This window comes from Astatotilapia calliptera, chromosome 7 (genome assembly GCF_964374335.1).
Source record: "Astatotilapia calliptera chromosome 7, fAstCal68.1, whole genome shotgun sequence".
Classification (NCBI taxonomy): domain Eukaryota; kingdom Metazoa; phylum Chordata; class Actinopteri; order Cichliformes; family Cichlidae; genus Astatotilapia; species Astatotilapia calliptera.
The window spans coordinates 10,600,001-10,625,486 of NC_137428.1; the positions used below are offsets into that span (position 1 = coordinate 10,600,001).

A 25,486-nucleotide genomic window follows, 5' to 3' on the forward strand; every position below is an offset into this window, starting at 1 on the left:
TGTACCTCCACCCAGTTTCCATCCACTTCGTGGAAGAGAACGCAGAATGGATCCGACTTGGAGGCTACATCTCGATCGAGCAGGCTGGACGCAGTGACCGACAACTCCACCCGTGTGACACAGTGCTGAGGTCCGACACTGCGCTTCTGGCCATCAGTGGCCAAGCCCAGTGTGTAGGCCATGGTCACACCTGATCACCCTGAAGGAAAGCAAACAGGCAGAAGTAGGCAGAAAGACTTTTAGTTTCATACTTCTTGACACTTAACCAAATATGTCATCCTGTCGATTGACAAAAATAAGATAAAACAGAGCTGCTGTGATTATTAATAACAAATCTCAGCACATTCTCAGCTTGTGCAATGAGAATATGTGCAGTGATATCATGACAGTGAACTAAAACTCTCTGCATTACGTGCAGTTAGCTGGTGGAAACATTACACCTGAAGATGCTACCTTTGGCTCTGTGAAGTGGTGAGGGTTATTTTTTCACAGACTAAATGAATTTATCCTCTGCAGAGTACCATCATAGCAGAGCTGTTACAGCCTGCATCACAGCATAGGCGCACATTCACTCACATTCCTATAAACACCTTCTTCTGTACTTTTTTGCATAAGTGTTCACTCACTGTGTGATGGGAGCATCAGAGAGCAACCAAAGGATATCTGGCATATCAACCACCAACCTTTTGGTTTCTAGATGACCTGCTATACCTCCTGAGCTGCAGCCACCCGGAATAGAACATAGAAAATATATCATATGTTTAAAATGAGAAAATGTACTATTTTAAGACAGCATTAAGGTCATTATGAAATTGCTGACAGCAACACAACAGTGTATAAATGTCTGGGAACTGAGGAGACCTGCTGCTGGACTTTTGGGAGAGGCAAGCCATCCCATTTTTGTTTGATATAGGATTCTAGCTGCTCAGCAGCACTGGATCTCTGTTGTATGTTTTCTTTGCACTAAATTTTTCCAACAGCTAAATGGTCTGGACTGTAGGCAGGTCAGTTTAACACCCGAGCTCTTATACTGTGCTGTTGGAGTAGCTGTGGTTGGGCTTTATCTTGCTGAAATATGCAAGGCCTTGCCTGAAAAAGGGGTCGACTGGATGCAGCCATATGTTGATCTAAAACCTGTATACATCTTTCAGCATGGGCACATTGCTAACTCCATAGGCACTAATGCACCACCCTAACATACAAGATACAGGCTTTTGACTCGAGTTGGTCCAAGGTGCAAGCTTGATGATCCCTCTCCTCTTTGGTCCATGTTTTCCAAACAGAATTTCTGTGTTAACAGGCAGCGATTCCTGGAAGTGTTCCCGAGCCCTTTAGATGATTTCCATGACAGAATGGTGCCCACTTTACAGTGGGGCAAAAAAGTATTTAGTCAGCCACCGATTGTGCAAGTTCCCCCACTTAAAATGATGACAGAGGTCAGTAATTTGCACCAGAGGTACACTTCAACTGTGAGAGACAGAATGTGAAAAAAAAATCCATGAATCCACATGGTAGGATTTGTAAAGAATTTATTCGTAAATCAGGGTGGAAAATAAGTATTTGGTCAATAACAAAAATACAACTCAATACTTTGTAACATAACCTTTGTTGGCAATAACAGAGGTCAAACGTTTACTATAGGTCTTTACCAGGTTTGCACACACAGTAGCTGGTATTTTGGCCCATTCCTCCATGCAGATCTTCTCGAGAGCAGTGATGTTTTGGGGCTGTCGCCGAGCAACACGGACTTCCAACTCCCGCCACAGATTTTCTATGGGGTTGAGGTCTGGAGACTGGCTAGGCCACTCCAGGACTTTCAAATGCTTCTTACGGAGCCACTCCTTTGTTGCCCGGGCGGTGTGTTTTGGATCATTGTCATGTTGGAAGACCCAGCCTCGTTTCATCTTCAAAGTTCTCACTGATGGAAGGAGGTTTTGGCTCAAAATCTCACGATACATGGCCCCATTCATTCTGTCCTTAACACGGATCAGTCGTCCTGTCCCCTTGGCAGAAAAACAGCCCCATAGCATGATGTTTCCACCCCCATGCTTCACAGTAGGTATGGTGTTCTTGGGATGCAACTCAGTATTCTTCTTCCTCCAAACACGACGAGTTGAGTTTATACCAAAAGGTTCTACTTTGGTTTCATCTGACCACATGACATTCTCCCAATCCTCTGCTGTATCATCCATGTGCTCTCTGGCAAACTTCAGACGGGCCTGGACATGCACTGGCTTCAGCAGCGGAACACGTCTGGCACTGCGGGATTTGATTCCCTGCCGTTGTAGTGTGTTACTGATGGTGACCTTTGTTACTTTGGTCCCAGCTCTCTGCAGGTCATTCACCAGGTCCCCCCGTGTGGTTCTGGGATCTTTGCTCACCGTTCTCATGATCATTTTGACCCCACGGGATGAGATCTTGCGTGGAGCCCCAGATCGAGGGAGATTATCAGTGGTCTTGTATGTCTTCCATTTTCTGATGATTGCTCCCACAGTTGATTTTTTCACACCAAGCTGCTTGCCTATTGTAGATTCACTCTTCCCAGTCTGGTGCAGGTCTACAATACTTTTCCTGGTGTCCTTCGAAAGCTCTTTGGTCTTGGCCATGGCGGAGTTTGGAGTCTGACTGTTTGAGGCTGTGGACAGGTGTCTTTTATACAGATGATGAGTTCAAACAGGTGCCATTCATACAGGTAACGAGTGGGGGACAGAAAAGCTTCTTACAGAAGACGTTACAGGTCTGTGAGAGCCAGAGATTTTCCTTGTTTGAGGTGACCAAATACTTATTTTCCACCCTAATTTACGAATAAATTCTTTACAAATCCTACCATGTGAATTCATGGATTTTTTTTTCACATTCTGTCTCTCACAGTTGAAGTGTACCTCTGGTGCAAATTACTGACCTCTGTCATCATTTTAAGTGGGGGAACTTGCACAATCGGTGGCTGACTAAATACTTTTTTGCCCCACTGTAAATGCAGTACCAGAGGATTACAGGCATTAAATAATGTTTTCCAGACTTGTGCACAGAGATTTCTCTAGATTCTCTTTTGATGATATTAAGTACTGTAGGTGAGGAGATATTCAAAGTCTTTGTAGTTTTATATTGATTCTGAAAAATGCTGAAAATTGTTCCACAATTTGTGAAGATAGTTTTTTGCAGATTGTTGAACCTTGTCCCATCGTTACTTGTTCTTTTTATACCCCATCATCTTACTGACCTGTTGCCACTTAACCCAATTAGTCACAAAATGTTCCTCCAGCTGTTTCTTTTTAGTGCCACTTACTTTAACTGCCTTTTGTTTTTTTTTAAATGTGTTGCTGTCATCCAATTCAAAGTCATCTTAAAATGACACATTTTCTCAGTTTAAACATTTGATGTTTTCTACATGCAACTGTGAATAAAACATGTGTTTATGAGCTTAACACCGGTGAACACAGGTATATCTGATAAAACTAAGTTATGGTCCTGTTCTATTTAGCATGTTGATGCCATTCTTGTCAGTGAGCATACACAATGCCAGCACCTCATCCAAATGGAACAGAGCCATAATTAGAGTTATTAATTACACCTGTGTTTACCCTGAGCCAAAATGGCTGCTCAGTAAATGGACAATTAATTAGACCAAACTAAAACAGAGTGCAGGTACAGAAACTGGCTGAAACATTACCGAGGCTTAAAATGACAGAAACAGATGTGCAGAGATTTTCCTGTTAGGCTGTCATGAAAAAAAGATAAACAGCCAATATCAATATTATTCATAACCTATGGTCACCATCAGCTCAAAAGTGTCTGCCAGTGCCACGAAGAGTGAGTAAATAAATGTGCTACTCTCATGTAATGTAAATGTAAAACTGTAGGTTGCTGTTACATACACACAGATGGCTGGTGTCCAGGATAAACCGCAGTTTCCTTGACGTAACTCTAACAGACAAGCATGTGCATGTGCTCATCTTACGCTGTATCCAACCAAATCCTAAATTACTGGAGACACCGCTGAGGAGAGAACACGAGATGCTCCCAACACCCTGGGTGTCTGTATCTGTTGCCACGCAGAGAGCACAATTACAGAAATCAGTGTTTGACATTTGTCGAATGGAAGTAACATTTTAATGTCACAGTTTGTTTGTTTTTTTAAGTTGTTTGACATATGTGATATCTAACGAAATGAGTGGAAGTTTACCCAGATAACAGAATTAGTAAATCCCCATTACATCAGATCACCTTGAGAATTCGGCTTAATCACACAAATGGTTCTGTTTGGCTAAAAATACCCAATGAGTACAAATAAAACAACACTGGTGTAAAAAAAAATCCACTGGGGGCATTATGAGAGTCATAGTTACCCTGTGATAAACCCAATGATACCCAGGATTAAGCACTGCAAAGACACACACACACACGCTGCCCTGAGCCCAGATCAAAGCCATTACCTCTAAACTAAAGAAGCCTCAGGCTAGGAACGGAAAAAACAGAAAGAGGGAATACACACACACACACACACACACACACACACACACACACACACACACACACACACACACACACACACACACATCTTGAAACAATTGCTGATTTTAGTAAAAAATGTTGTGAATATATTCTCAGTGGTATTGCATTTGAAATAATTCCCAGGTGGCTTTAAGGACAATACAAACAGCACCGCACCCGTGTCCAGATCAGTGGTTTTGTTCTCACAGCGGCATGCTAAAAGGATGCTGTCTGTTGCTAAGATACTAATGTGTCATAAGCAGCGTGCTCCTCCCGCTCAGCTCCACTGTGATGTCAAACTGGTAGTGGTGATGCACTGAAAATACCAGTGCAACATTTTCATTCACTCGCTTTATCATTCATAGGTGGAGAAAAGCGTGTTTTGACTGGCTCAACTACTTTTACTCACTCGCTCCTTGTTTATGGTCTCAGTGGCAGTCTCCTGTATTTATAGATGCTATTAACAACTCCAGTGAGAGAAGGAGCAGAGAGTGGGATAAATCCAGCTTTAAGCTGACACCTGCTCTATCCCTTATATAGAAGTCTGAATGATTAAGAATAAAAAGACATCACAGATTGCCAAATAGCATTATCAAAGAAAACATGGCTTGATGAAGTATGCTACAATGCACCAGAGCAGCTTTAAAAGGTGTGCAGTATATTGCTCAAGTGAACTGTGCTGCACTTTAACTGGATTCAGGATAGGTCCGCAATATTTGAGACATGGGGGGAGGGGGGGGGGGGGGGGTGAGCAGGATGAATGTTTTCTAAAAGCAACTGAACCTCACAAAACTGCATGTTTCTTGTACTGTGGCTCTAAAAGACCTAGAGCTGCTATTGCATCATTTTTGGCTACATGATGCACTTTGTGTATGAGTGCACTGTAGAAAGAAAACACAAACAAAATCCAGGTCCAGGTGCAGGCCTCTGACTGTACTGACCGTGCCAAAAAGCTTCACACCTGCTCACACCTGCAGGATGGGCAGGCAGCTTAAAGTGACTGACTGAGGCGCAAAAAGCATGGAAGCAGATGCCAACTTGTTAATACTAGCGGAAGGATCAGCACGCTTTAAGTGTAATTACAAGACCGGTGAGCCATATTGGTGCCAAAGTGGCCAACATCAGTGAAGAGTAGACTCCAGATCTGAATGAAGGAGAGAGATGTGCCAACTTGACCATTAAAACTCTCTTTCACACACACAAACACAACACCTGTCTATTCTGTACCATATTTCCTGTGATATTTTTTTGGTCCTACATGAAAGGTGCTCGTCAAAACATGACATCTTCCCCACATCCTTCCGTGATTAACCTCCAAGAGAAGCACACCGACTGTACATTTTGGCTGCAAGGGTTATTTTTGCGTCTTAGAAGCTCCCCGGTTCCCCTTTGACTCGGGAGCTGCTGTCAGATCTCTTCTTCTAATGTAAACCCAACAGGAAAATGTGAAACCGACTCACCTCGGTAAATGACGAACAACTTCTCCGCCGCTTTTCACTTAAAAAAATCTTTAAGTGCTGCGCACAGTAAAGAGAGAGGAAAAGCAGAGCCAATTTTCCTATAAAGGAGTGAAAGCTGAGGTTAACATTTTTTTTATTATTAATTTTTTTTTTAACCGGAGTATCCTGGAAGGCGCAACAGTGTGTGAACACAAACCATCCTCGTAGCCTGGACTGTGCTCTCTGCGCCCGGCCACTGAAGGACGGAGTTTAATAAAGCCAACAGTGGTGGCCTCACAGCGGAAGTACGACAAACCCACTCCCAAAACAAAAGCGGAAGAGTCAAGCAGAAAAAACTACTTCCGGTTAGTCATTCATGAGCGATCAGTGTCTATGTTTTCCATAAAATTACAGAACAGGGAAAAGATGCATGTTTTTATACCCTAGTTAATACGGGGAATGCATTTATTCCACATTTAAAACATTTATTATTTTGATTTTTTTTAATTTACTAAGTACTTAGTTTATCTCTAAAACATGACTTTAATCTTCTTCCTTGTGAATAGTACAGACACCAGGCCCCAAGTTTGTTAACTTTCTTTTAACACTACAGCCACATTAGATGTAAAATAAGGCTATTTACAGTACTCAAAAGCACGAAAGAATCAGCACTTTAAAGCATTATTTTGAAAGTATTTTTTGCTTCTGCTAAACGCAGCAAAGCCAAAGCATGTACATCTGCATGCGCAGTATTTTATGTGTTATGTATTCAGTCTTATTTTAGTTTCCATTGTTATTTAGTTGAATTTCAATAAAATGTAAATTACCCTTGTAAAACTTGACATCTTTAGTCACATTTGCATGTTTTTATGTGCTGCGTGTAAGCACGCCCACAGTTTCAGAGTCTCGTTGATCCTGGGGTATACACAACATTTTTCTGATAATTTCATATGAACATTGTGCAAGAATAGCAAGCAAAGCAAATCCATCTTCTACGGAGAGAAATTTGCCTCCAAAGGGTTGCAAATGCGTACGATATGATCCACAAGCGTAAACTAACCTTCATAAATGTTTACAATGATTTGTGTCTAACTTTTTAAGGACTCACGAGTGCTTCAATCCACACACAAACACCTGAAGTAAAAGGACCCAAGTTTTGGTAATCCTCATGCAGCCCATTCTGCAGTACCACTGTTAACCACAAGAGGGCGGAAAGCGAACATAAATGATAACATTTCACTGACGTCCACAGCTGCGAACGCAGCTGCTGGTGCCGCTGACAAGGAAACAGGAGAGATATAAATTGTGCTTTCCACAATGAGCAGGACGTAAGATGACCTAATCTACACCAAAACGATGTAAAGACAAAGCATAAAGCAATCAGGTATCAACTTTTAATTGTTGACATTGAGAACAAACCAGAATTTTTTTAAGTTGTATATTATAGTTGAGGTGCATATTTTTGTATTAGACTTTATTTAACTGGCATGTATTGCTAGAGCAGATTTTGCTGAGTTTGTGTCTTGTTGACCTGTTTAAATTTAACATCATACTTTATAAAACCGCTGACATAACAAAAAATAGAAACTCAATTTAAAGTTTTCTAATTAGCAGGTCACATCTTAATGCAACTCATAGTCAGGGAATATCAAAAGTATCTGCAATTTTTCTGTCAAGCACAACCTGCACACAAACCTTTCAAAAACTATATTTAACAAATAAGCAATTTTAAATCCTTTCAGCAAGAGCCAGTGTTGCTCCAAAAATCAAAGGAAAAATAAACAAAACAAAACAAAAAAACGGACAATTACACACAGGAAAAGAGAAAGGAATAAGGTGCATTACATTCAGAAATCAAAGCATCAACATGACTTTAGAAAGTCAGAAATACAACTGGTGCGACCTGCAAAAATTACAGTATCTTCTTTTGGTCACAAAGCAAATACATTCCTATAAAAATATTTCTTTTTAAAAATTTTAACCCTGATTCAATCACAGCTCAATAAATACATACAATTTCTTGTGTCCTCCTATGATAAACAGCAGAAATAAATACGCACATTGGATAGAGACCACGACCTAGAGTCACCATAGGAGCAGGTAACTCTTCTTTTACTGTGACTTTGTGATTTCTTGTGTTTTCAGTAATGTGGCCTCTAATTATTGTAAACATTCCACAATGCAAATTGACTCCTCGTATCAGAGTCTGCAAAGATATATTCATCATTTCCTCACAGGAAAATAACACAGTGTGGCCTTTATTTTCACAGCAGTTTGGGAGCTCAGTGGTGTGCTACTGAAAGGCGGGGCTCAACACAGGTTTAGTGATTTCACACTTTTTTAAGTGCATACATAAGTTAGTGTAATCTTTTTTTTAAAAGCCATCTTTAATGTACTTTGTGATTTTTTCTAATTTTATTGTAACAAGTTTGAAATGATCATGTCATATGGGAAATACTGTAGTCCCGTTATAACAGTAAAATATTATCTGTTCAATTCAGTAGGGAAGAATTTAGTCATGAGTGTGATACATTAGTTAAAAGTGAACAGGCGGGACCTGCTTTGTTTATGTGTTTCAGTGGCTTCCACCCGTCTCCTGCTTTGTGAAACCAAAGGCCAATCAGTGCAAAGTCAGGGATTTAAATAGTTTCAAAAATACATTATTTCTTCTTGTTCTAACAAACTTATTTCAACTGTACAGCCGTGTTTCAATAGAGCAGCACTTAGAAAAAAAACCCCCAAAACACTTCAAGCAAAAAAAAAATAAAAAATAAAATTCTCACAGATTTTTAAGTCAGTGTTGGCAGAAAAAGTACTGGACTGTTCGTCTGCACTGGTGCTGATGAACTGGAATTGTGCTTCTCAACTGTCAAGCAGTGCAGATCATATCAGGTGGAAGAGAAATTCATCCTTCTGTCCCTTAGACCGAGCCTATGGACATCACCGTCAGAGATTTTGTTCTTCCAGAGTCTGAAACCAAGTTCAATAACTTATAAAGGCCAGAACATTACCACAACATTAGAAATTAATAAGGTTTCCTTGGATAATGCAGGTCTAGCAGTGCAGGAAGTTTACCTGATGAGTTGCAGAGCAGGGCAGAACCTTAAGGCCTTAAGCAGGGCCTCCGCTCCAGAAACACTCAAGCTGTTGCACTCGAGACTGTGAGAAATAAACACTTAATCTCTCATGTACTGAGACAAGAGTTGTTTTCCTTATTGGTTTTATAAATATAAGAAAGCCTAAATGAAAAGTGGAATGAAAAAAGCAAAACTCTTGCAGTTGCGGGTCTTTATGTGTGTGTTTTACTCACTCTATCTGAGTCAGCGTATGACAGAAAGGCAAAACCCTGGCCACTTCCAGTGCCACTTCATCACGACAGTTATTCCAACCCAGACTAGACAGACACCAAGACATAGAGAGAGAGAGGTTTGATGAACAGAAGCTGAAGCATCACGCAAAAATGTTATCCTAAGATGCGAATATCATAAATTACTTTTAATTAAAAACTAGAGTGTTATGTACAACAATACCTTAAATAATTAAATAATCAATTCCTTAAAACGTGTGGTGCTGTGTAAAATTTAGGCAAAAACAGAATGAAATAATCTGCAGAGTTCAATCCATATTCTGTTCATAAGCGGCAATAGAAAACATCCAGTGTTTAAACTGAGAAAAATATTTACTCATTTTGTATTTGATGGGTTCACAGTGTCTCAGCTGGGACAAGGGCAACAAAAGGGTGGAAAAGAAAGTGGCATTATAAAGAAACATGTGGACACCATTTAGCAAATAATTAGGTTAAAATGCAATGGGTTGGTCACATAGTGGGGTATAAAAAGAAGCAGTGATGGACAGAGGCTGAACAATCTGCAATAAAAAAAACCCTGAATATCTTCTCATACAGTGCATGACATCATCAGAAAGATTGAGTAGATTTGGAGAAATCCCTGTGTGCAAGGGACAAGGTCAAACATCAGTATTGGATGCCTGTGATCTTTGTTCCCTCGGATGGAAATGCATTAAAAACAGGCATGCTTCTCTCACAGAACTCCCTCAGGAATACTTCCAGAAATCACTGTTTGTGATTCATCTACAAGTGCAAGTTAGTGCATGTAAAGAAGAAGCCATATGTGATCATAGTAACTTTAAAAGGAGCTAATATTTTTCTTAAATGCTACATTTCAGTTAAAACCTTTGATGTGTTTTCTATTGTGAATAAAACATGAGTTTACAAGATTGACAAATCATTACATACAGTGTGTGCCAACTCTTATAGAACTGACATGTCCATGAGTAGAACACAGAACAGCACCAGATTATTAAATGTTTGATCACTTTGCTTTATCTTACCCAACTTCCTGTATGAGGGGACAGTGAGCCAGACTGGCTACAACAGGACGCAGCTCTGAAGTCCCAACAGAGGTCAGGCTGAATTATTGTGCAAAAGACAAAAAACAATCAGTAAGTGTAGTCATCTGTGTGAGCTGTGATTCTGAAAATAATCAAAGCAAATGAGTCTTACTTAATCTTTTTGAGGTTCTTCATGCACATTATGGCTTTGGAAAGGCTATTGGAGCCTTCATGGTCAATGTGGTTGAGCGAAATGCTATAAATGACACAGAAATACAGAAGAACAAAAAGGCTGAATAAGTGAGGGGAGAAACACATATCAATAAGAACATGTAACACTGTGTGAGACTTACTCTAACACACTGAGGTGTGTCAGTGATGGGAAAATGAGGGCCATCCTGGCAGCAGTGAGGATTCCCAGTTTGTTATCGGACAGACTGGAAGAGTGCACAAAAAGACATATAAATATGTACATTTTAAAACAATCTTTGAGTTGCTTGAGTTAAATGCCAATTAATGATATAGCCAAATATATAAAACTCAGCTTTTCCAAGGAAAATAAACAATTTTGAAGATTAAAATGTTCACTCAAAAGTTTTGAGGGCTTATTTTGTGCACTTCTTTAGCCAAATGCATGCACATGCAAACTCTTGCACAGTGTTGCAATCAAATGCCAAAAGCACATTTACAGGAATGAAACGCATTCTCACCAGAGCTCCTCCAGGTGGCTGCAGGCTTTCAAAGCCTCAAGCAGCTTCTCTCCTGATTGGTCACTGATAAGGTTCTTTGACAGCCTGGAGGATAAACACACACAGCAAGAAAAGCAAATTTACTCATTTTTAATAACTGTTAATGGACCATGTAAAGTGTTCTGTCAATAGTTTGTTTTTTTGATTATTCCACTTGATGGCGCCAAACCTAACTCAAACTTTACTTTTAAATTATATGGATAATAGACACCCTACACATTACAGTGGATTGATATAGCTCAATTAAATCTTCTCTATAGGTAACTGGAAACCCTTTTGAAACTGTGCCATAAACTACTTAAACGCTTCAACTTTGCAATAATATCATTTACAACTGATCACGGAATATTTAGGACCAAAGAAATTTCACAAGCTGACTTGACTTGTTCTTTCACAACTGTTTGCAAAGACATACTGCATGGTTGGGTGCTTGATTTGATTGATTGATTTGATGTGTGGCAAATGGACTGAAAACACCTGAATTCAAAGATTACGAGATTTGGCCCAGTACTTTTGTCCTTATGGCATAGATTGCATTAGTTACTGGAAGAACTTTGGATTGAATTTAATCTGGGTCATTGTTTCTGGCTATGCAACCTCAGATTCAGAATTCCTTCAGTTTACTTGATGTGTATAGGTTTACTGCCTGCCACAACAATTATTCATTGGGATCTACAAATAAAAGTGGAAGGAAGTAGAGACAGTGAGCCCAGTGGAGGCAACAAAGTTGCAAATTTCTTCATCAAATTTTGGGAAGCTTTCATTCAAGCCAAAGAGTTTAACTTGTGCACATTTAAATGAGTACTTCAGGGGTTCAAACCGGAGCTGGATATGTAAATATGAAGTATAAGCATAAAAAGACCATTCTCTTTAAAAAAAATAAGCATAAAAGCATAAGGGACGGTAATATGAAAAACATCTTGAGCCTGTAGACATTTTGTGGCTGTCAGTCAAACACACTTGGAAGGACGAACCTGCTGCATAGTGCAAACAGTTGGTCCCCATAAAGGAACGATAAAATTGCTGTAACATTCTGAATGACTTGCACGTCTCAACCTGTGGTTCTGATTTATGGCCCAGCATGTACTAATATTTTTATTATTGGATTGTTTACAAAAAAGGCAAAGAAACTACTTCACACTCATGTTGTATATGACAGGATAAATGGAACTCGGCATGAGTATAATCTACAGAAGATTGGTCATGTGACATAAACAAAGTATTTTAAAGCATTAATAAAAATATTACTATTTCTCTTGGGGTGAAGGTGAACATATCCTGGAGAAAACATGTTGGAAATGCAGCTAAAGGGTTTTGGAGATCAGTAAAATACAAACTTTCTATGTTTTCCACCCCCTGTGTACATACTTTATCTTCCTGAGCTCTTTCCAGTTCGGAATGAGCCTGTTCAGCTCTTCTATTCCTCTGCAAGCCATCCTCCAGCCCCCCAACCTGAGAAAGAGCAAATCCAACATTCTCAAAGCCAAGCTTCTTCTTTTTTTAATGACAGACTGACAGAAGGTGAATGGTAATGTCCAGTGAGCGCTAGGTATGAATGAAAGACTCACTCTATCTGCTCTAAATGTGCGTGTCCCTTCGTGGCAGCCAGGAGATCCAGAACGCTGAGATTGTCCATTGCTGTGACAATCTCATTCAGCCTGGTACACACACACAAAATGTATTAGTTATGTTAGGTAGATGTGTATTTTGATGAGGATTTATAGCCATGGGAATATGATCTGTATGTTAGAAATGCATAAAAGGCTTTGACATATGCTGACCAGGCACCTTGCCAGCTACATTTTACAGCTTAGCGCTATGAGAGAACTGGGAACGATAAGGGACAAATTTGTCCCTGCGGTGGGGGGATTAGTAGGATCAGATCCTACTAATTAATTACGAGGTTCATAAGAGCCTGATGACATGCTGGTATGACAAACAGCACCAACATTGGCCAACAAAAAGCATCATGTGCATTATAGTGTAAATGCAGAGTGAAGTGCACTGTGGTGAAAACAGCAAAGATGTCTGCCTGGAAGAGTTTTGATCTCTGTTCAATAAATCCTGAAGACTATGTGGTAAAGAACAAACCAAGATTTACTTTAGCTCTTGGATTCTGACTACTGCAAAGAAACAGAGAGTGTTTCTTACCTGAGACGGCGAATAGAGTTGATATGTTTTAGAGCTCGTGCCAGACACATCCTGCTCTCCTCATTCAGTGCCACAGAATCCAAACTTAGGGTGCACAGAAAACACAGAAAAAAACTGACATTTTTTAACAGCTTCTTTATTTTATCCAACAGAAAAAACAGCTGTATTGTTGTATCTGTGTGTGTGTGCATGCCTTACCAAAGGTCTTCAAGAATAACACACTGTCCCAGTGCTTCAATGAGCTGCAGTCCTCCAGGCAAAACACAGTGGGAAAGACTACAGCAGAAAAGTTCCATTGTGAACAAATGTTTATTCACTGTGTGTAACATTTTACAGCAGCCTAAATATAAGTTCATATTCTAGACATTATTTTTCACACAGTCATGTACATCCACACTCATCTTATATATCATAAATGCTTACTTAAGTGATCGTAGACAGGGCAGAAACCTGGTCATATTTTGAGCTGCCGTCTCACTAATCTGATGACCCGACAGACTGGAAGAAACAGAGGATGGTTAGAGCCCCCCAGTGCTCGGTGTAACACATTCTGAAGTAACTCTTACTGTAATCACATTACATTTTTCAGTAATATATTACTACTATATTACTAAATTTAGTATTACATTACATTTACTTATGTTGCTACTTGCATTACAAAGGCTCAATAGGCCAGACAGACAAAAAGGAAAAAAACAAAAAACATCTAACAAGCCTTTATTTTTCTTGTGTTTGTGCTACAATCAGCTGGTAGACGATCACTTTTTGGCACAACACCTGGAGCTAAGGGGGCAAAACAATCGCATGAGTGCTGCTGTTTGACTGAGGAAGAATAAAGTAGTCGTGGTAAGCCAATCACATGACCACTTAAAGATGACAAAGCAACAAGGTGATATATACCAGTTTTTAAATTGTGTTGATGGGCCACGTAAAACCAGAGTCATGATAAACAATATATACGCCTGTTTTTTCCTCAATAGTTTCGTCACGTTTACTGTCTAAGGACAGCGCAGCGAGCACTCTCTGCTTATGAGCAAAAAAATTAAAACAAAAAACAGCCTGCTCGTGTTGGTGGAAAAATGTACCATGTTGACCGATCAAAAAATGATATGGCAACATGACATGTGGTTGTTTAGGAAGAGGGGGAAGTTTTAGGAGTGACGGCGAGAGGGAGAGAGAGAGAGAGAGACAGCAGAAAAAGAGAGAGAGCGAGTTTTGAGATGTGAGAAATTTGCGACGTTTAGCATGTTTGGAGCGTGTAGTTAATGTGTTGTCTTGTGTAGTTAGTGTAGTGGTGTGGATAGTTTTGTGTTGTGTGTCAGAACAATGAGGTGACTGCTGAATGAAAACAGGAGGAGTGATACACCTGCTGCTGTCAGACCTGCAGGTATCAGGCTGTGATGTTCTCCTTCATAGTGGACAGAAATATTTGGAGTGGCACAAATAATTTGTGTGACATCTTATTGAATGCAGAACAGCTGATTGTTCTGTAAATAGTTTGAAATGGTTATTAAAAAAAGGGTAAAATGTAAATGGCTGCAAATAACTTTGTTGTTTGCAAAACTTTAGGATAGGATTTTAAGATTGACAATTTATTTTTGCATTTAAAGTTATGAAATATGTTTCATTAAACATGTTTGTGGTTGTTACAGTAAAAAATATCACTTTTTCTACTCTGATTTGATGTTTTTTGTTTGATTTTAGCTCAATTGTGTTAACACAGTATGTCAAAATGAAAACATAACTGTAAATTCAGACACGTGAGGTTGTGCTGAAAAGGATGATACCAAACAAGGCAAAGTAAATAGTTTTTAAAGGTGAAATATGGAGGAAACATCAAAGGTAGTTAAAATGGCCAATTCTACCCTGGACCCCAGAGGGATAAACATTTTTTTTTAAAGTAATGCAATAGTTACTTTTCAAGTAGTTAATTACTTTTAGAATCTTGTAACTTAGTTACTAACTTTTTTGAAGAAGTAACTAGTAACTATAATTAATTACTTTTTCAAAGTAACTTGCCCAACACTGGTGACAATGCATTTAGATCATTATACAGAGTAACATGAAAGTAATGTAACGAATATTGTAACAAATCCTTCCTTTGGTGAGAAATTAAGTAATTTACTGCATCACTTTTAATTACTTTACATTACTTTGAGCAGTGAGGCTCTACATTGGATCCACCTGTCCACAGAAGATCATGAAAACAGTTCACCAGGGGGTGTGAAGGGAAAGGTGTTTATTTATCATACTGGGCCTTTATTCTGGGCCTCACCAACAGAGATGGGCAGTAACGCGTTACTTGTAACTTTATTTATTTTCTGCTGTGTTTTACTTGCATCTATTTGAAAGAGTGAGTGTAAACACAAAAAATATTTTATTTTATGTGCTGGAATGTGCAGAAAATAGGTTTAAATGTTAAACTAATTTATTCAAGTCAGAGAATGTTGCATATAATTAAATTTTTGCTTGAAGTTAAAAGATTAAAACTGATAAAACAAGTTAAAAAAAGAGAGACTTTTCCATTTGATTACATTTTGTATGATAGGTTATGCAGAAAAGGTAGAATTGGGCTGAAAGATCTATCGCTTTATCACCTCTTCAGGTTGTAAATCGTGTTTTTAAAAAGTAACTAAGTAACTAAGTAATTAATTACTTTTAAAAATAAGTAATCAGTAAAGTAACGGGATTACTTTTTGGGGGAAGTAATCAGCAATTAGTTACTGATTACTTTTTTCAAGTAACTTGACCAACACTGCTCACCAAGAATGGCTTATATATTTGGGTTTTTTATGAGCCTGTCACTTCTTCCTCCACGTCTTCACTACACTTGTTAAATACATATACCAAGTTTCTGACTAAAAGCTCGTTGGGAACTACTGTATTGGTGAAAAATACTGTTTTATGCCTTTGAAACTGTGCTAGCTTTGACATTTATCAACTAAATGAGAACAAATTATGCTCCAGGCTGCTAGTAATGAAAATAGTTCTTTGCCAAGTTTTATGTGTAGGCACAGCACTGGTTCAACTTGAGTGTCTTTTCTGCGTTTGAACAATCCATGAGTCAGTGTTAAATGGCTGAATAAAAAACACTCCTACAAAAACGTTCAGGTACAAGAAAATCTGGTTTGCTGGAAACATATTACAAAGAAATAAAGGGTGGCTCATTACTTTTGCACAGCACTATAGGTAGCGCTGTGGAGCAGTCATTAGCAGTACTGATGGTGACCGAACAAAGGGAAACAGAGGAAAGTGTTATAATTCCTCCTTAAATTGGGAACATTATAAAATCCTAACAGCAGTTATGACAATCTGAGATATGGCCACCTTTTCAAGGTTTTGGAATCATGCAATCCACAGCTGCTTTTTTATATTATTATCATTATTATTTTTATGAATGCTCTAATTTCCCAGATATCCTGAATGGAGCATTGGCCATGTAGGTATTTGTAATGTCCAGTGGAAGAGTGTTGCTAAATGAATGAATCAATAGGGGAATTGAAAATTAATGTTCTAAAAATGCTTCGGACAAGTTCTAAAATGTGTTGCTCACTTTAAGTGCTGAATTGTGTTAGGCTGCAGGAAGACCTGTGACAATGTCTCGAGCACAGTCACATCACTCTCTTTGGAAGCAATATTGTGGATGACAGAGAAAATAGTTGTTATAGGAGATCTTTAAAAGTCAGGTTGGTCAAATTTGAAAAGGTTCTGACCTGAGTGAAGTGAGATTGGGCAACCGGGGAAGAACAGAACAGAGAAACTCAGCTCCCTCTACACCGAGGCTGTTGTGGGAAAACCTGAATGGGAACAAACATTTTTTTTTTTACTAATTTATTTCCCTTGAGTACTACAGAGCACATGCCAATGTTAAATACTGAAATGTGACTACTTACTCCAGTTCTGTCAGAAATGGACAACTGAGGATGACGCTCTCTATGGCTGCAAGCTGATACACATTTACTGCACAGTCCACAAGGCTAAAGCAGAGAGATAAGAGGAATTCGTTTTTCCTTTATACTGTCTTTACTTTCAAAGGAATTCAGCCAGAGTGTGGTGTAAATTAATACAATTTACTAGAAAAAAAGAACAACCTTTACAACAGTGGGCTTTTTCTTTTTTCCTGCAAGGAAAGCTAAATATATAGCATATACACTGAGTAATATAGCAGTGCGTGGAGGCTGTAATCAAAGTGTGCATTCCTTGCAGGTATCATGAAAATGTAAAATATAATGTATAAAATAAAAAAGCACCCAATTTTCTTTATGGCACTCGATTGAGCTGCATTTCCAGAGAGATCACTGCAAACAAACAAGCAAAAGACACAAATCAAAAATCGGAATCATTTGATTTCTAGAAACATTAAATTCAAAATAACTGTTATTTTATATTTACACTTTAATCAATAAACTCCCGAAGAGTACAGCTGCTGTCTATATAACAATCATTAAACAATAATCATTACCTATCTGTCGTCAGTCCAGTGGAACTGGTCAGGTGGAGTGTGTTTTGATGAATCCTGGAAAATGAATATAGTTCACAGCTTTGACACACATACTGTATCTTTATTTGGGGAATGTTACAATATGTTTGATTTGTTTAAAAGGAGCATTTCCTGACATCTGTGTTCATTTGCATCTATATGCATATCTTACCTGACAGTTTGAATATTGCTATTGAGTTGCAAACAGTGGAGCATTAATCCAACCGCTTTCTCAGCGCTGATCCAACGCTCCTCAATACTGAGTAGAAAAGCACGTGTAATACACTCATTATAATTCAATGCTTTAACAGCCGTTCACTGAACAGCCATGACTGATTTGGATAAGTTGTAGTTTGAAAAAGGCTTGAAAACATTGACAGAAGAGATAATAGTAAAGATTCTTTTGTCTCACCTGAAAACACATCCACTTTGACTGAAGCTCAGCAGCTGTAGGAAATGTTCAGTCTGCTCCAGTAAGCTGTGGTTTAATCTGCAGATGAACCACAGACATATCACTATGTACTTTCTGATCATGGTTAGATAATGGAGGCCAGAAAGGAAGGTTAAACCCTGAATACCCTGAGACTCTTAGCATAAAGAGACTTTTAATAAATAATAGATGCATTTCTAATCAGTTCCTTGCTGTCTTAATGCATGCTCAATCATCCTGGTAAGAAAATCCCAAAAAGGTTCATCTTAGCGTTTTAAGTGGGAGAAACGTTTCGTCACTCATCCAAGTGACTTCTTCAATCTTAGCTGACTGCAGGTTTTTCCAACCTTATAAACAGTACATTTGCACAATATCTGAAACTAGCACCACTGAATGAGCAATGGGCTGTGAGGTCAGTGACTTGATCATTAATCAGGCAATTTCTTGCTGGTAGTTTCAAATCTAAAATGTTAACAAAGAAATATGGCCTTGTTGTGATCTTTCCATATTTTACAAGAAGTCAGTTTATGAACCAGTTTTATTAAGTGTAATAACTAATTAAAAAGAGGCCATTGTTTTTATCTGATGAAACCCAAAAATTTGTCTTAAGACTGAGGGATACTTACTCCACTTTGGCCAGATGGGGACAACTGGACACAATCTCTGCTAATCGGATCAGATGTTCATGCTTCAAACTACCTTCCCTGATTCTGATGGAGAAATAAAGCAGAGAAGGCAAAAAAAAAGCATAAAGAAATTTAGATTTTTGCAAAGTTAGTGCCAAATCCAAAATGTACTAAAATCTTTAAAAGGCCTTAACCTCTACTAAGCCCCCAAATTACATTGTAATAGTATTATATACTGGACGTTTATTGAGAGCTGGAGGACGCTGAACCCTTGTTACTGTGAGTGCTAGAGTTAAGGAAGGTACTTTCAGAGCTGCTAAAATCGATCAGACACCAGAAACTAATTATGTCTTCGAATATTTACAACCACATTCTAAGGTTCACTGCTATGCTCAGCTCTACTTCTGACATGCAAAGTCAGTTCCTTGTCGCCCACAGTGTGCAAGCTGGATTTAGAAGTTTTCAGCCGTTCATCTTTGCTGATGCAGTCAGTCAGTTTACCGACTCAGTGCATGAACCTTCAGATGTAGAGAGAGTTCACATATCTGTGCATACCGGTGAGATGTTTCCTGTGCTGCTCACGCAGGAAAAATTACAAAGCCAAAGGAGAGAGTCTGTTTTTTTTCACAATGACACTTTGTTACTTTGAATACATCAGCTGTTGACTTATACAATCAGACCACATGTAAGTTTCCTTTTGTTCTTTTCTGTCTGCACACTAGTGCTGCATGGAGCTCTGCACGTCTGCATTAGTTCACGCCTCCTCTCAACATTTTAACACTCTTCAAATTTCCTGTCTACGTTGCCCTAAGTGGTGACTTTCACCACTTAGGGCTATTGTGCTTTAGCACTAAACTTTAGTGCTAAAGTTTCATGAGTGTTAATGAGTTCATCAGCTCATTTTTTTTTTTTACTTTATCTGAAATGAAAATGTTTAAAAATTTTACTGGTTTCTTTTTTGCTGTATACAGCAAAAAACCAGTAGGTGTGAATTCTGTGTTTTTACTCGAGTCACTGTGCTCACCTCATCAAAGTGACTCAGTGGTTGTAGCTCAGGTGGCAGAGCAGGTGAGCCACTAATCAGAAGGTCGGTGGTTCGATCCCAGGCTGCTTCCTGGCTGCATGCCAAATATCCTTGGGCAAGATACTAACCCCATGTTTGCCTACTGGTGGTGGTCAGAGGGCCCGGTGGCGCCTGTGTCCGGCAGCCTCGCCTCTGTCAGTGTGCCCCAGGGCAGCTGTGGCTACGATGTAGCTTGCTATCGCCAGTGTGTGAATGGGTGAATGACTGAATGTAGTGTGAAGCGCTTTGGGGTCCTATGGACTAGAAAAGTGCTATACAAATGCAGGCCATTTACCATTTAATACGGGCACCGTTTCAGGATCAGAGTCAGTGTTTTGAAATTTTGGATGGAACTCCTACCTCAGAGTTTTTTCCCGAGTTTCATTTTGTCTGAACCAGATGAGGCATCGCTCTTCTTCTCCTAAGCTACCAGCAGACATCAGAAAGTAGAGTCCATGGACAAAGAGAGAGACATGGACAAATATTTCATTATAGATTACTTAGAAGAATTCCATTAACTTCTTTCCTTTGTGCAGACTTACCTCACTTCCACACCAGAGACATTAGCACAGGTACACAATGTGCTGGCCACAGCCAGCAGCCCCTGCTGGGTCAGTCTGTTGTTACTGAGACTGCACATGAAGATTCAGAAAAGAATTAGTCTATATTTTACTCATTAACTACAATACACATCATTTCTAAATATTGTAGCTTCATACTCTCAGTCTACCTGAGGTTTAATTTATTATATATTCAGCAGACAATATATTAGGTACACCTAGCCATGTTCAGAATCACTTAAATCACCTTTTTTATTAACCCATTCAGATGTTCACTTTGAACTGCATTAGGGCATCTTCACCTTATATACATGCCTAAATACATGTTGCTGTCATGTCACTGACTGATTAGATATTTGTGTCAACAAGCATTTAAACAGGTTAACTAATAAAGTCGGTGGTGCGTGTACATTTAAGTATTTTTTACTCTTCTGCTCTATATTTAATATAGAACTTAATATGTTTAAAGTCTTACTTGACATAGGTGCTGATTTTTAGCCTTGGTAGGGAATGCACAAAAGAGCTCACGTCTTCATCTTCCAGCTGGTTACTTGACAAACTGTGATGAAAGAAAAGCAGAGCTGAGCATCCTTACTGGATAAAAGCTCAGGAAGAAAACACTGGACTATCCATGGCTCCATGGGTGTGTGGTTATGATTCTAAGATTGTGTGTCTAAATGTTTGTGTGGCTCATACTCAAGATCTGAAAGCTGGGGACCCTGCTGCAGGATCTCAAGAAGTTTCTTCAAGTGGTCACCCTTCAGGCAAAAATGAGTTAACCTGTGTTACACACAATCAGGGAGACAAAAAAAAAAACATAGCACATGAAGTTGATTAATTACTAGTTATAGTAATTATTGTAAGATGCCCTCTTTTACCTGAACTTTCTAATTCTGCGGTGATTAAACTGGCAGATTGTAAAATACAGGACACCCAATGTGCTTCACACTATATAATATTGTCTTTTTCAATGAGTACCATAAAATCTTTAATTAAACTGCGCATTTCTACAGTTCTATGTATAAAACAGAAAATGACAACATATATTTTCAGTCAAATTCTAAAATAAACACAGCTTGAAATGCAGTTTAAAATGAGCAGCTAAAACTGCTATAGTGCATGAGCCGTGAATACTTGGGTAAGTGACAAAGTGAGCGGTCTGAAAACACCTACAAATGTTGTTAAGTCATCAGTAAGCAGTGAAAATGTTGCGGATCACAGACCTGCAGCTCACTTGTTCCACTTTCACTGTATCAAAATTGATGAAGGAGTCACCCCGAAGGCTAAAGAAGAGATCAAAGCAGCAATTAACCAAAACCGGTCAGTTAGAGAATTAAAGTAATTGCAGCTACAACTAAAAAGTGTGGTAGGGAAAGGAGCATCACATGAACACTCAAATATGGCATGGTGTGTTGTGATGAGTGCCACAAAAGTATTCACTGTACCTGAGCTCAACCGACGTCACTCGCTGACTGTGATTCAAACAGCTGACCAGCTCGAGTGCATCGGTTGCAGATGTGATGCTCTGTCTGACACTATTAGGAATACAGAATGAATATAGTATATTTCATTTGATGAGGTTCTTAGTATCTTACACAGTCTGAAAATAATTTCCAAACATAGTTCATAGAATAGCCACAATTTGCTTTGCCAGATTTAGCCATACAGGCTAAACTTCATCTGTAGTCTCTGGTAGGTTGATAGCGTTAATGAATAATAAAGACACCAAATGCACAAAGGCAAAATATGTAAGTGACAGAAGCATATATATGGTAAAAGAAAAACATACTGATATTATGTATTAAACATCAAAGTTTTTAATTTATAAATATCTGCAAATCTATTTTTTTGTTCTTAAAGTCATTAAATTTTAAATACTTCAGTATAAAAATAAAGACAAAAATGAATCAATATAAATAATTCATCTATAGACTGAATAAAAAGGACCAAGAATTACACCTAAAGGCATTTCAAAGTTATTGTTAACTATTTGCAGGGTTTAATTATACATTTTCATTGATGTTGTTGATGTTTTTTATCTGTAAGAGGATTTTCTCCAGTTAACTACAAGGTAATTACATAATGTCACAAACTATATATAATAAAATTAAATGAATATGTCTAGAGAAAAATTATACACTAATATCACACTTCCAATTAGAGTCGACAGCATAAAGTGAAATTACAACAGAATTTCTGCAAATCTCCTTGCAGTGTAGATGAGATTGCAACGTTCTGCAATCTCCTATAACAATAGTGATCTTCCATAATTTTTTTGTTTTATGGACCTAACATATACCCTGTGATAGGAATAGCATAGATACCCATTAGTTAAAAATAACTACACTTAAAATCACCTTCCAAATATTCAAATTTTGTGCTCAGTAATCTCAGTAGGGTGTCCTTTAAAAAGTACTCAGCAGCTTTTTTCCATATCTTCACATCTTTTCCCTACTGCACATCCGCATAATCTGACTGTCTATTGCAGGTTGTAATCCAGTGTTATTATTAATACTTGCATTAGTGTGTATGCCTTACTTGAGTCTCTGCAGTGACGTCATCTCTGGCAACACTTTGAGAAGATTCTTGATGGCTTTGTCGGTAAGTGAACACTGAGATAACCTGACAGAACACATTAGTGCATGAACATGAACATGTTCAGTCACTACTTTAAATACTGTTGAATAATTTGCAGATATACAATAATAAAGCTTACTCTAACTCCCAATGGAAGCGACTCTGGACCAATTTTCTACATACTTTGGTTATATCAGATGGTAGGATGCTGCTGTCCTTTACTCTAGAAAGAAAAATAAAAGGGGATCATTCTTTTGTATTCATAGTCAGAGGTCAGATTTGTACTTTTCTGCATGTCTTTATTTGCTCACTGTACCGGAACATCTTCAGCTGCTGCTTGTCATCACTGACATAGAAATACAGTAGAGAGTTAGATTATTAAACAGAAAAACTAAACGGAGACAACAAGAATCAGACTGTGTGAACGTTTGCATAGATGCAGGTCTTCTACCTTTCATCTGGGCAGAACTTTAGATTGACTTCCTCTTTGCCTCCGCCACTGTAAAACCAACAGAGCACAACAGCCAATTATAATTAACCTGACTGATTACTGTAAAACTATATGACCAGTGTTGGGCAAGTTACTTTGAAAAAGTAATTAGTTATAGTTACTAGTTACTTCTTCAACAAAGTAACCGAGTTAGTAACTGAGTCACAATATTATAAAAGCAACTAATTACGAGGAAAAGTAACAATTGCGTTACTTTAAAAAAATGTTTAAATATGTATAAGAATCCCCTCTTAATGGAACTTACTAAAATACAAACATATAAATAGCTAAACATACTTGAAAATACTAAAATATATATTCAGCTGTTTGTTATAAAACTGAAAATATAATTGAAATAAATGGGCAGTTAACAGAAGGAACTAATAAGAAACATTGTACACTAATCTAAACTATTCAAATGTTACTTTATGAAAATATGAAATAAAACACCAATCAGATAAACTCTAGATAGAACAATACAACACACTATGACTACCATGACTACCTTACTCTTCCTCAGCCAATCAGCAGCACTCGTGCGATTGTTTCGCACCCCTAGCCCCCGGTAAGATGACATAAGCGTCAACCATCTGTGTGTTTAAAAATAGTAACACACCCACACCGCTTTTTTTTCTTAGTAATGGTAACAGTGTTTTAACGATAGTAAAAGTAATTCGTTAGATTATCTGTTACTGAAATAAGTAACAGCGTTAGTAACGCTGTTTATTTTAATGCAGTTATTCCCATCACTGTATATGACATGTAGTATTGTATGTAATTATGTATTTATAGTATTTTTCAAACAGATAGATTTTTTAAACCCAGACCGGGATAAGAGGCACAAACAGTTGGGTAAAGCAGCTCTTGGTATCATTAAATAGCTACAATGTAAAACAAAGATTACCTGATGTGAATTTCTGTTAAGGTGTTATACGAGCATAGAGCTGCAGCCAGCATTACCACCCCTTCCATGTTGATGTCATTTTTACTGGCACTGGAAAAAACAAAAGCAATTAGCACAAGGAAGTTGGTGTTGGCTGTTTGGAACCTGTTTGGTGAGAAAACAGCTGACCATTTGCCTACCTACTTTGTATATCTCAATGTAAAAAACAAAGAGTCATCTTTCTATTGAAATACTCGCAAATTACTAGAGAGGCAATAGAGGGAAATTCCACCACCAGGGTCACTTACAATATAGTTGTTGGTATCTTTAGCTACAGTGGGGCAAAAAAGTATTTAGTCAGCCACCGATTGTGCAAGTTCCCCCACTTAAAATGATGACAGAGGTCAGTAATTTGCACCAGAGGTACACTTCAACTGTGAGAGACAGAATGTGAAAAAAAAATCCATGAATCCACATGGTAGGATTTGTAAAGAATTTATTCGTAAATTAGGGTGGAAAATAAGTATTTGGACACCTCAAACAAGGAAAATCTCTGGCTCTCACAGACCTGTAACGTCTTCTGTAAGAAGCTTTTCTGTCCCCCACTCGTTACCTGTATGAATGGCACCTGTTTGAACTCATCATCTGTATAAAAGACACCTGTCCACAGCCTCAAACAGTCAGACTCCAAACTCCGCCATGGCCAAGACCAAAGAGCTTTCGAAGGACACCAGGAAAAGTATTGTAGACCTGCACCAGACTGGGAAGAGTGAATCTACAATAGGCAAGCAGCTTGGTGTGAAAAAATCAACTGTGGGAGCAATCATCAGAAAATGGAAGACATACAAGACCACTGATAATCTCCCTCGATCTGGGGCTCCACACAAGATCTCATCCCGTGGGGTCAAAATGATCATGAGAACGGTGAGCAAAGATCCCAGAACCACACGGGGGGACCTGGTGAATGACCTGCAGAGAGCTGGGACCAAAGTAACAAAGGTCACCATCAGTAACACACTACAACGGCAGGGAATCAAATCCTGCAGTGCCAGACGTGTTCCGCTGCTGAAGCCAGTGCATGTCCAGGCCCGTCTGAAGTTTGCCAGAGAGCACATGGATGATACAGCAGAGGATTGGGAGAATGTCATGTGGTCAGATGAAACCAAAGTAGAACTTTTTGGTATAAACTCAACTCGT

At 38.6% G+C, this 25,486-nt stretch overlaps 2 protein-coding genes across 4 annotated transcripts in view; both read right to left on the reverse strand.

Moving 5' to 3' along the window:
• cpne2 (copine II) overlaps positions 1–7,173 on the reverse strand; it is a 54,442-nt gene extending 47,269 nt beyond the window's left edge. The window contains exons 1-2 of the mRNA XM_026172976.2: positions 5,952–7,173; positions 6–199 (exon numbers count right to left, since the gene is read on the reverse strand). Coding sequence (XP_026028761.1) covers positions 6–182 — 177 coding nt within the window. The 5' untranslated portion in view covers positions 183–199; positions 5,952–7,173. The remainder of the gene's footprint in view (positions 1–5; positions 200–5,951) is intronic.
• A 137-nt stretch (positions 7,174–7,310) lies between these two features.
• Positions 7,311–25,486, reverse strand: part of nlrc5 (NLR family, CARD domain containing 5) — a 39,272-nt gene continuing 21,096 nt past the window's right edge. For all 3 annotated transcript variants that reach the window (XM_080303433.1, XM_080303432.1, XM_080303431.1), the window contains 30 exons: positions 24,311–24,400; positions 23,368–23,415; positions 23,233–23,262; positions 23,056–23,139; positions 22,878–22,961; positions 21,785–21,874; positions 21,563–21,622; positions 21,036–21,119; positions 20,815–20,898; positions 20,322–20,411; positions 20,140–20,205; positions 18,717–18,800; positions 18,073–18,150; positions 17,833–17,919; positions 17,643–17,696; positions 17,431–17,478; positions 17,074–17,157; positions 16,894–16,977; positions 13,604–13,678; positions 13,379–13,456; positions 13,181–13,264; positions 12,598–12,687; positions 12,398–12,481; positions 10,991–11,074; positions 10,634–10,717; positions 10,453–10,536; positions 10,281–10,358; positions 9,241–9,324; positions 9,006–9,089; positions 7,311–8,900 (listed from right to left, as the gene is read on the reverse strand). In XM_080303433.1, the coding sequence (XP_080159559.1) occupies positions 8,819–8,900; positions 9,006–9,089; positions 9,241–9,324; positions 10,281–10,358; positions 10,453–10,536; positions 10,634–10,717; positions 10,991–11,074; positions 12,398–12,481; positions 12,598–12,687; positions 13,181–13,264; positions 13,379–13,456; positions 13,604–13,678; positions 16,894–16,977; positions 17,074–17,157; positions 17,431–17,478; positions 17,643–17,696; positions 17,833–17,919; positions 18,073–18,150; positions 18,717–18,800; positions 20,140–20,205; positions 20,322–20,411; positions 20,815–20,898; positions 21,036–21,119; positions 21,563–21,622; positions 21,785–21,874; positions 22,878–22,961; positions 23,056–23,139; positions 23,233–23,262; positions 23,368–23,415; positions 24,311–24,400 (2,320 nt within the window). In that variant the 3' untranslated portion in view covers positions 7,311–8,818. The remainder of the gene's footprint in view (positions 8,901–9,005; positions 9,090–9,240; positions 9,325–10,280; positions 10,359–10,452; positions 10,537–10,633; positions 10,718–10,990; positions 11,075–12,397; positions 12,482–12,597; positions 12,688–13,180; positions 13,265–13,378; positions 13,457–13,603; positions 13,679–16,893; positions 16,978–17,073; positions 17,158–17,430; positions 17,479–17,642; positions 17,697–17,832; positions 17,920–18,072; positions 18,151–18,716; positions 18,801–20,139; positions 20,206–20,321; positions 20,412–20,814; positions 20,899–21,035; positions 21,120–21,562; positions 21,623–21,784; positions 21,875–22,877; positions 22,962–23,055; positions 23,140–23,232; positions 23,263–23,367; positions 23,416–24,310; positions 24,401–25,486) is intronic.